Source organism: Nanorana parkeri, unplaced genomic scaffold (genome assembly GCF_000935625.1).
Source record: "Nanorana parkeri isolate BGI_ZX_2015 unplaced genomic scaffold, ASM93562v1 scaffold1360, whole genome shotgun sequence".
NCBI classification, from domain to species: Eukaryota; Metazoa; Chordata; class Amphibia; order Anura; family Dicroglossidae; genus Nanorana; species Nanorana parkeri.
The window spans coordinates 209,703-221,256 of record NW_017307628.1 but is presented as its reverse complement, the minus strand read 5'-3'; the positions used below and the strand labels follow the sequence as shown (position 1 = coordinate 221,256).

Below are 11,554 nucleotides of genomic sequence, written 5' to 3'. Positions count from 1 at the left end.
AATGTGAAAGTCAAATAAAAATTGATTTATGTATATTTAGTGTATTTAAGGCTCAAACTTTCAATAGTGAATCTGAGATTTTTATTGTGGTATGTGACCTAAAAGTGAACAGGAATAGATAAGAAATCTTCCTCTGGTGACAACGGTTTCAGTGACGACTAAGAGGGGATTTAACTGATTTGGAGAGGCTTCCTCTTACTTTTTGTTATATCTAAAACTCCACTGCACGGGACCAGCATTGTGGGTGTCAGTGCGTAGCGGGGAGAAAGACCTGTATAAGTACAAGAGTGCTTGTAAATAATTGAATATGTTTACTGTGTTCCTTAATTACAATCATGAATGAACACTTCCTGTTCATTCATGATGTACGGCTGATTTCAGCCGATATACGGCTGAAATCAGCCGTACCAGCCTGAAGTGAATAGCCGAACAGTGTTCGGCTCACTTCACTTCTGATCGGTCATTCACTCGGCTGCCCTCGGCAGCTTTGTGAATAGACCCCATAGTAACTCATACTATATCCACAATATATGAATGAACAGGAACACTCAGTATAGAGGCTTCCTGTTCATTCATAACGGGGGCTGCAGAAAAAGATTTAGGACTGTGTCTTCAATCTCTTTTTTTTGTTTCAAAAGGGAAATATCAGGAGTCTGTTCAGACCTCTGATATTTTCCCAAAGACCCTAACAGTAAAGATAAATAAAAATAAAATATTGACATTTTTTAAAAAAGATTAGAAACATTTTTTTTTCGTTTTTAGGATTCGGCCTGACAATTTTTTTCTTTTTTGTTTCTGTCTCAAAATTCAATTTCGGTTCACCTCTACTGACCACCAATGTAAGGGGGGATTTACACTGACCACCAAGGTAAGGGGGAATTTACACTGACCACCAATGTAAGGGGGATTCTACACTAACCACCAATGTGAGGGGGGATTTACACTGCCCACCAATGTAAGGGGGGATTTACATTGACCACCAATATAAGAGCATATTCTACACTGACCACCAATGTCAGGGGGCATTTATACTGACCACCAATGTAAGGGGGATTCTACACTAACCACCAATGTGAGGGGGGATTTACACTGCCCACCAATGTAAGGGGGGATTTACATTGACCACCAATATAAGAGCATATTCTACACTGACCACCAATGTCAGGGGGCATTTATACTGACCACCAATGTAAGGGGGATTCTACACTAACCACCAATGTGAGGGGGGATTTACACTGCCCACCAATGTAAGGGGGGATTTACATTGACCACCAATATAAGAGCATATTCTACACTGACCACCAATGTCAGGGGGCATTTATACTGACCACCAATGTAAGGGGGATTCTACACTAACCACCAATGTGAGGGGGGATTTACACTGCCCACCAATGTAAGGGGGGATTTACATTGACCACCAATATAAGAGCATATTCTACACTGACCACCAATGTCAGGGGGCATTTATACTGACCACCAATGTAAGGGGGATTCTACACTAACCACCAATGTGAGGGGGGATTTACACTGCCCACCAATGTAAGGGGGGATTTACATTGACCACCAATATAAGAGCATATTCTACACTGACCACCAATGTCAGGGGGCATTTATACTGACCACCAATGTAAGGGGGATTCTACACTAACCACCAATGTGAGGGGGGATTTACACTGCCCACCAATGTAAGGGGGGATTTACATTGACCACCAATATAAGAGCATATTCTACACTGACCACCAAAGTAACAGAGGATTTACACTGACCACCAATGTAACAGAGGTAATTATATTGACCCCTCCCTCTGCTACTTTCTGCATCACACACAGTAACTTCTCCTCTCACCTCTGCAGCACATTTACTGGTCGCACTTAATGGCAGCAGGGGGAAGGTAGGACTCCCAGGCATCCTCTTCATTCTTTACATCCCCATGTAGGGAGCATTCAGTGGCATTGATGGTGGGTGAGATATACATTTAAATGAACCACAATGTTTACATATGAATGGGTTGCTACTTATTCATAAATCATGTAGCCCATTCATAAGTAAATCTGGAGGCTGAATGCAGATTAATGAGCTAAGGGAACACTAAGGCAAGGCTACGCAGAGGCAGAGACTGAGCTAGATTCCCTGTGATAGAAGGTCAAAACCCGGGACACAGGTTTAGAGGGACAGCTTGGCAGAAGGCAGGACTGTCTCAGCAAATCCAGGACAGTTGGCAAGTATGTAGATGTTCTGTAGTCCTCAGAGAGAACTGAGGACAATGTAATTGATAAGAGTACAGCACAGCTAGAGAGCTGACCAGATTTCTGGCAGGATCAACAGGTATTTTTTCCCTTATTAAACAGATATAACAAATGCTTTCAATTGTATATTTAACAGGCCAAAATGGAGCAAATAAGAGAGGTTCATTGTTAGGGGATTTCATACACTTTAACCTTAATTCACACAATAATAATAGGTTCCAATGAATCATATAACCCCATGCAATAGACTAGCCCTGACAATATCAAGGTATGCCCATGCTCCTAGTGTTTCCCTTTAGGGCGGTCATAAGGACAGCTAGGACTGACAGATATTGGACAGATGTGGCAGCCAAGCTCCAAGCTTTATCTGAATAAAACTTGGCAAAAAATAAAATCCAACTTTTAAAGAAAAGATAAAGCTGTGAAAGGTCGAGAACATGCGTCAAACAACCGAACTGATTACAGCAGTGCCCAGAAATGAAAACGATATGTACTATCAACTACTAGATATACAGCCTATGTGAAGCCAAAAGGGCGTAGTGCCATAGGGGATCCAAAAAGGTAGAAAGAAAAATCAAGTGTTTATACTCTGTGTAGCCATTGCCATGACCCATTTATCATACTTTAAAGCTCTGTACCCTTTATGTATTGCCATGGCAGCATCAGGAAGTTAGGTTGGGGGAAAGTTAGGTATCCCCAAACCTAGAAGAAAAGAGATCAATCTATGCAGTAAAAATGGGACTAGGGATAGAATTCCAAAACAGCTAAAAGATCTCACATCTCCACTGGAATGAATGGAGATTGCATCATACAGTCATGGACAAAAATATTGGCACCCTGCATTTCTGTCAGATAATGCATTACTTTGCACAGAGAATTGTTGCAATTACAGATGTTTAGGCATTGTCATGTTTATTTCTTTTGTTTGTATTAGTATGACACAAAAATTGGAGAAAAAAAGCCAAATCTGACACATTTCACGCAAAACTCTAAAACTGGACTGGACAAAATTATTGGCACCCTCCATTAATATTTGGTAGCACAGCCCTTGGAAAAAAATAACTGAAATCAGCGGCTTCCTATAAGCATCAATGAGTTTCTCACAGGGATTTTGGACCACTCTTCTTTCGCCAACTGCTCCAGGTCTCTCAGATTGGAAGGGTTCCTTTTCCCAACTGCTGTTTTGAGATCACAGGTGCTCTATGGGATTCAGATCTGGACTCATTGCTGGCCAGTCCGGTACTCTCTAGTGCTTTGTCTGAAACCATTTATGGGTGCTTTGGGTCATTGTCTTGCTGTAAGGCCCATGCCCTCTGACAGAGACCCAACTTTCTGACACTGGGTCCTACATTGCACCCCGGAATTATTTGCTAGTCTTCAGATTTCATAATTCCATGCACACAGTCAAAACATGCAGTGCCTGAAGCAGCAAAGCAACCCCAAAACATCAGTGAGCCCCGTGTGCTCCTTACAAATGACAGCTGCCTCCTAACTTTTGCGTTTTTCTCTAGTCTAGTCTTGGAGCTGGAAAGTATCTGTACTTGTACTAAGTATGGTACTTGGTATGTGTGCATCCCTACCGGGCCCCATAGGAGTCATGCGGGTTGCTACAGCTAATGTTATGCTACTGGGTGCTAAAAGGGAACACTTATGTGTGGTGGTGGAAGGGTTGTGGATGGAGGATGCCAGACCACGGTGTCAGCGGCTCTGTGTGGCAAGCCAGAGCAACCTGTCCAGAGCAACTGGTGATGTCATTGAGTTGGTCGAGACGCCAGACACCGTCACGGGTTGCTAAGAGCTGTGGCTGTCCCCCTGCCACCACCACCCAGCTGCCCCCCCCCCCCCCAATTGAGATGCCGCCTGAGGCAACCACATCAGGCTGCCTCATTATAGGGACAGCACTGGCTACTAATCTCATTGAGCAGACCAGAAAGCTTGAGCTAGCCGTACACAGATTTGAATGGGAAAAATCACTTGATTCTATCCGCGGGGCTAAACAAGATATCAGGTGATTCCCTGAGGTGGACAGAGAAATCTCCCGACAGCTCTTGTATTCAGACAACTGAATACCAAACAATGACTACATCTGATTGGATTCAGTCACTATTTGACTGACAATTTTTCACCCATGGGTTGTTTGCTACACGTTTGTTGAGTGGTGCGGTGATGACAGGCCCTGTAACGGTTTTCATCTCAGCCAATTTCATGGCCTGCCTTAAGGTGCCCATACACCTTACGATTATCGGCTGATTTTCGTATGCGATCGCGTTTTCGTCCGATATTTATAAGGTTGATGGACAATGTGCAACCGCAAATACAGTACAATCTATCGACTTTTGACTATCCAGCAGGTTAGAAAACTTTGGTCGATTTTCGCAAGGTTGGTGGCGTTTACATACAATGTGCAACCGCAAATACAGTACAATCTATCGACTTTTGACTATCCAGCAGGTTAGAAAACTTTGGTTGGTGGCGTTTACATACGTAAAAATTTGTACGATTAACACTGCTCATGCGCAAACGAAAATACGTGTGACCGATTGCCACAATTCGTCCAGGTGATTTTTTTAACTACTGCTGATTAAACCTTACGATAATCGGGGCAGGATGGGGCCGCCGTACGAAAATTGTACGACGGTTTGATCATCGGACCAAAGGTTTCGTCCGATGATTGCAGGCTGTATGGGCAGCTTTAGAGCTGGTGTGAATGGAAGTACATAGATGTGGCCGACCTCAGGTCACAGCGGAGAGGAGCCACGGTGACCTCTGTGGTCCCTCTAATGCACACCACAAAACGCTGCATATTTATGAGCGGCATAGTATTTGTACAATGGGAAGGGACTCGGAGGAATAGTGAGAGACTTAGGCAGCCTATTTTCTATCCTGTTTCTCCCATCACTTTACAACAGCTTCATTTCCTCAATGAAATAGCTGCGAGGAGGTGGTATATTCCCACAGCGAGCACGGACATTGTCCGCCTTTTCTTTCCTATCTGACACTGAGATGCTTTGTAAATGGAGAGGAAGAGTTCATTCATCAATTTCTAGAATGTCTCATTGGACTCAATTAAGTACAGCTAGCCGCCATCAGACACAGATCCCAGTGTGAGTACCCCTCCCCCTCCCCTGTCATGCTGCACACGGCCGGCCAGCAGGGGGCGCTCTTGTCACGCCGCACAACCACATCTACCTACAGGCTCGCAGCCAAATCCTATTCCCTTTACGGCTCAGCGCTGTCTGACTCATGCGAATAGGGTGGCACATTATCCTCCATCATTAATTACCCATTATGTCCCCCTTCCGGGATTAAACAGATAAGTGACGGATGGAACGAACAAGCGCACGCCTCCGATGAGGGACAATGACATGTGCACGGAGCACGCATTAGATAACCCGCGATTGCCACCTCATACACTGACAGCGCACACCAGCAGGACACGGCTCATTCAAGGGAGATCCTAGCCCCGCCCCTCCCTCTTGCTGATTAGCCCAGGATTGACGTCAGAAAAAAACCATGTGCGTATCCTGCTTCTGATTGGACGCGAGCTGCTGTCAGTCATCAGATCTCCCCCGAGCGCAGTTTTAGGTGCTCGTTCTGGGGGATTCTAGTTTTGTTCCAGCACGGTGTCAGCTGTCATAAGGCTGTGATCGCCCCCTCAGCAGAGGGGTGTGGGGTACAGCCCTGTCTCTGTCAGTCCCCTATATAGTAAATCGCAGCTAGTAGAGGAAGAAGCTCCAAATCTTCTCTTTGACGCAGACGGGTCCGTACAGACTCGGTGACAGGTCCCCCTGCCCCCGGGTGACTCCCTGACCCATCGGGGGGGGGGGGGGGGGGTTATAAATACAGAGTCCGCGCGGAGATCCGTGCAACAAGTCCAAGAGTGACAGCCGGAGATGTACCCGGGCACATATCTATGCTAATGAGGGGGTGTGTCTGGGAGGATCGGAGACTCCCCATAGCCCACATATAAAGTAGTCTGGGGAAAAAAGCGCAAGCACATCATACAGAAGAAAGCTCCAGAGACGGCGGTGTGACAGAGTGACCCCCGGGTGATCGGTGTGTACAGAGTGTAGGTACACGTTGTCAGGGCACGGGCAGAGCTGGGTGGCTGCGCAGTTGCTTTTCTCCTCTGAGTAGCGGATTAGCTAAAGCCTCTGTGATCGCCTGTGCTGATCGGCTTCTGTGTGTTTTACAGGATCGGACCGAGACGAGCCATTCTTTATCATCTGTCTGTGTGGCAGAGCTGGAAGGACAGCATCTCACCATGGCAGACGATGACAACGCCAGCGCCGTCCATGGTATAAGCTCAGGCTGCGACGACGACACTAAATGCAATGTACTAAGTTGGGAGCAAGTCCAGCGCCTGGACTCCATCCTGACCGAGACCATCCCCATCCACGGCCGTGGCAACTTCCCCACTCTGCAGATGAAGCCCGGGCAGATCGTCAAGGTGGTGCGCTCCAGGCTGGAGGAGAAGAACATCAAGGTCCGGGACGTCAGGCTCAATGGCTCGGCTGCGAGTCACATACTGCATGAGGACAGTGGATTGGGCTATAAGGACTTGGATCTCATCTTCTGCGCAGATCTCAAAGGAGAGGCCGAGTTTCAGACTGTCAAAGATGTGGTCTTGGATTGCCTTTTGGATTTCTTACCCGAAGGAGTTAACAAGGAGAGGATAACCCCACTCACCCTAAAGGTAAATACAGGCTTTGACCATCCCTGAGAACAAATACTGACTTTCATTTACTTCCAGATGTGCCCCTAGTGACCAGTCACCCCCACCCTCCCTTCATAAGTATAGGCTGCAAGCATGGGGACTTTAGTTTTCATTAGCCCCTACAAGAACTGAGGCTTTTGGCTTTATTAGCTGTGCAATCATTGAGACTTTACTCTATATTAGCCTGTACATGCTTGAGACATAAGTCTTCATTAGCCTCTACAAGAGCTGAGATTGTAGTCTTCATTAGCCTTTACAAGAACTGAGATTGTAGTCTTCATTAGCCTCTAAAAGACGGAGACATAAGTCTTCATTAGCCTTTAGAAGAAGACTTATGAGCCTCTACAAGAATAGAGACTGTGGTCTTCATTAGCCCCTATAAGCACTGAAACTGTGGTCTTCATTAGCCCCTACAAGCACTGAAACTGTGGTCTTCATTAGCCCCTACAAGCACTGAAACTGTGGTCTTCATTAGCCCCTACAAGCACTGAAACTGTGGTCTTCATTAGCCCCTACAAGCACTGAGACTGTAGTCTTCATTAGCCCCTACAAGCACTGAGACTGTAGTCTTCATTAGCCTCTACAAGCACTGTCCTACAAGCACTGAAACTGTGGTCTTCATTAGCCCCTACAAGCACTGAAACTGTGGTCTTCATTAGCCCCTACAAGCACTGAAACTGTGGTCTTCATTAGCCCCTACAAGCACTGAAACTGTGGTCTTCATTAGCCCCTACAAGCACTGAAACTGTGGTCTTCATTAGCCCCTACAAGCACTGAAACTGTGGTCTTCATTAGCCCCTACAATCACTGAAACGGTGGTCTTCATTAGCCCCTACAAGCACTGAAACTGTGGTCTTCATTAGCCCCTACAAGCACTGAAACTGTGGTCTTCATTAGCCCCTACAAGCACTGAAACTGTGGTCTTCATTAGCCCCTACAAGCACTGAGACTGTAGTCTTCATTAGCCCCTACAAGCACTGAGACTGTAGTCTTCATTAGCCCCTACAAGCACTGAGACTGTAGTCTTCATTAGCCTCTACAAGCACTGAGCCTGTATTTGTCAATAGCCTCTACAAGCACTGAGCCTGTATTCGTCATAGCCTCTACAAGCACTGAGCCTGTATTCTTCATTAGCCCCTACAAGCACTGAGCCTGTATTCTTCATTAGCCCCTACAAGCACTGAGACTGTATTCGTCATAGCCTCTACAAGCACTGAGCCTGCATTAGTCATTAGCCTCTACAAGCACTGAGCCTGTATTCGTCATAGCCTCTACAAGCACTGAGCCTGTATTCGTCATAGCCTCTACAAGCACTGAGCCTGTATTTGTCATTAGCCCCTACAATCACTGAGGCTGTGGTCTTCATTAGCCCCTACAATCACTGAGGCTGTAGCCTTCATTGGCCCCTACAAGCACTGAGGCTGTAGTCTTCATTAGCCCCTACAAGCACTGAGGCTGTAGTCTTCATTAACCTCTACAAGCACTGAGACTGTAGTCTACATTAGCTTCTACAAGAGCTGAGCCTGTGTTCGTCATTAGCCCCTACAAGCACTGAGCCTGTAGTCTTCATTAGCCTCTACAAGCACTGAGACTGTAGTCTTCTTTAGCTTTAGTTCACACCATTATAGCTCTTTTGCATTGTGCAAAGTTATGACAGATGACACAAGCATTAGCAGCCCGTGCCTTGTTTTGTTGTTGGCTTTCTGTCAAAGTGGTATCCTATGATGCTCCATTATAGTGTCAGTGCTTATTGCCGCCTCTTTTGCTGGTTCCCTTTCTTTCTGGAAGCTAGAGTTGGAAACTAAGGGGGGGGCTACTTGTCATGGTTCTCTCTAGTGATTGACTGACTGCTTTATGTTTGTGTTTCTCATTCCAGGAAGCTTATGTTCAGAAAATGGTAAAAGTCTGCAATGACTCAGATCGATGGAGTCTGATCTCATTATCCAACAACCTGAAACTGTGGTCTTCATTAGCCCCTACAAGCACTGAAACTGTGGTCTTCATTAGCCCCTACAAGCACTGAAACTGTGGTCTTCATTAGCCCCTACAAGCACTGAAACTGTGGTCTTCATTAGCCCCTACAAGCACTGAGACTGTAGTCTTCATTAGCCCCTACAAGCACTGAGACTGTAGTCTTCATTAGCCTCTACAAGCACTGAGCCTGTATTTGTCAATAGCCTCTACAAGCACTGAGCCTGTATTCGTCATAGCCTCTACAAGCACTGAGCCTGTATTCTTCATTAGCCCCTACAAGCACTGAGCCTGTATTCTTCATTAGCCCCTACAAGCACTGAGACTGTATTCGTCATAGCCTCTACAAGCACTGAGCCTGCATTAGTCATTAGCCTCTACAAGCACTGAGCCTGTATTCGTCATAGCCTCTACAAGCACTGAGCCTGTATTCGTCATAGCCTCTACAAGCACTGAGCCTGTATTTGTCATTAGCCCCTACAATCACTGAGGCTGTGGTCTTCATTAGCCCCTACAATCACTGAGGCTGTAGCCTTCATTGGCCCCTACAAGCACTGAGGCTGTAGTCTTCATTAGCCCCTACAAGCACTGAGGCTGTAGTCTTCATTAACCTCTACAAGCACTGAGACTGTAGTCTACATTAGCTTCTACAAGAGCTGAGCCTGTGTTCGTCATTAGCCCCTACAAGCACTGAGCCTGTAGTCTTCATTAGCCTCTACAAGCACTGAGACTGTAGTCTTCTTTAGCTTTAGTTCACACCATTATAGCTCTTTTGCATTGTGCAAAGTTATGACAGATGACACAAGCATTAGCAGCCCGTGCCTTGTTTTGTTGTTGGCTTTCTGTCAAAGTGGTATCCTATGATGCTCCATTATAGTGTCAGTGCTTATTGCCGCCTCTTTTGCTGGTTCCCTTTCTTTCTGGAAGCTAGAGTTGGAAACTAAGGGGGGGGCTACTTGTCATGGTTCTCTCTAGTGATTGACTGACTGCTTTATGTTTGTGTTTCTCATTCCAGGAAGCTTATGTTCAGAAAATGGTAAAAGTCTGCAATGACTCAGATCGATGGAGTCTGATCTCATTATCCAACAACCATGGCAAAAATGTGGAGCTCAAATTTGTGGATTCTTTGAGGAGGCAGTTTGAATTCAGTGTAGATTCATTTCAGATTAAGCTGGATTCCCTTTTGCTTTTTTACGAGTGCTCAGAGTACCCAATGACCGAAACTTTCCACCCTACAATTATTGGGGAGAGCGTGTATGGAGATTTCCAAGAAGCCTTTGATCACCTTTGTCACAAGACCATTGCCACCAGGAACCCAGAGGAGATCCGCGGAGGTGGCCTTCTCAAATACTGCAACCTTTTGGTAAGAGGTTTCAGGGCAGCCTCCGAATCCGATATGAAGTCTCTACAGAGGTACATGTGTTCTAGGTTTTTCATTGACTTTTCAGATATTGGAGAACAGCAAAGGAAGCTGGAGGCCTACTTGCAGAACCACTTTGTGGGCTTAGAAGACCGCAAGTACGATTATCTTATGACTCTGCACAGTGTGGTCAATGAAAGCACAGTATGTCTCATGGGACACGAAAGAAGGCAGACTCTGAGCCTTATCACCATGCTAGCCATCCGAGTACTGGCTGAACAAAACATTATTCCCAACGTGGCTAATGTAACATGCTACTACCAGCCAGCCCCATATGTAGCAGATGCCAACTTTAGCAATTATTACATTGCCCAAGTTCAACCTGTCTTTACATGCCAGCAACATACATACTCCACTTGGCTACCCTGTAATTAAGACTGATTGAATGATTTCTTAGAGGAAAACGTTCCCTAAGCATATAAAACAGGGGATTGCCCAGTAATTAAATGGGGTGCGAGTTTGAGAAATGATGATCTGCTCTAGGTTTCAGTCTTTGGGAAGCTTGTGGTTCATATAGAGAATTCATGAGAGCACGATCAAAATGATAAGCACCTAATTAATTGGGTTTCAACCCCAGAGCACAAAGCAGCCTGTCATTTAAAGTTAAGAGAGCCTTCTGTATGCAGTGAAGGAATGCTTAATGTAAGTACAGGTTGGCAGTTCCTGCTCACGTAACATTTGCATAGGAAGAGGTTAGTAAAGTGGATTTTTGCAAAAAAAAAAAGGGAGTATAGACTGAACTTTTCCTTCTGAATTTGAATTCTATGTAGCAAAGCGTGCGTGAAGGAAAACACATTGGATATATTAGAATGACCATTGTGGTTTTACAGCGTTTGATCTTGAGTCGTTTAGAATGTATAACCTGGCTGCTTGCATAGAATGCTTTTACCAGACATAACGTTCCTTCTAGTGAACTGCGGTAGGGTGATACAGTTCTGAAGAATGCCATTCAACAAAAGATTATCTTTCCACACGTTTGCATCAATCACATTTTACAAAATGTGACCGTGCAGAGGACAGTTAGTAGCAAATCTAATGCTTAAGGACCAAAGATTTCTTAAACATACCCAAAACAAAAGAGTCAGATAAGAGATCCTATTTGTGTACCTGTTTATTTACTGTATCAAAGTGCCTATCGCCTCCAGAAAATTAAGAGAACATATATTTGTGATTGAACCGCACATTTTTCATTTTATTTTT

The 11,554-nt window shown here is 45.2% G+C and overlaps 1 protein-coding gene across 1 annotated transcript; it reads left to right on the top strand.

Moving 5' to 3' along the window:
- The first annotated feature begins 6,509 nt into the window (after positions 1-6,509).
- FAM46A (family with sequence similarity 46 member A) lies at positions 6,510-11,309 on the top strand. The gene is made up of 2 exons (XM_018569574.1): positions 6,510-6,942; positions 9,950-11,309. The coding sequence occupies exons 1-2, from the start codon at positions 6,511-6,513 to the stop codon at positions 10,727-10,729; spliced, it is 1,212 nt and encodes a 403-aa protein (XP_018425076.1). The 5' UTR covers position 6,510; the 3' UTR covers positions 10,730-11,309.
- Positions 11,310-11,554: the final 245 nt, after the last annotated feature.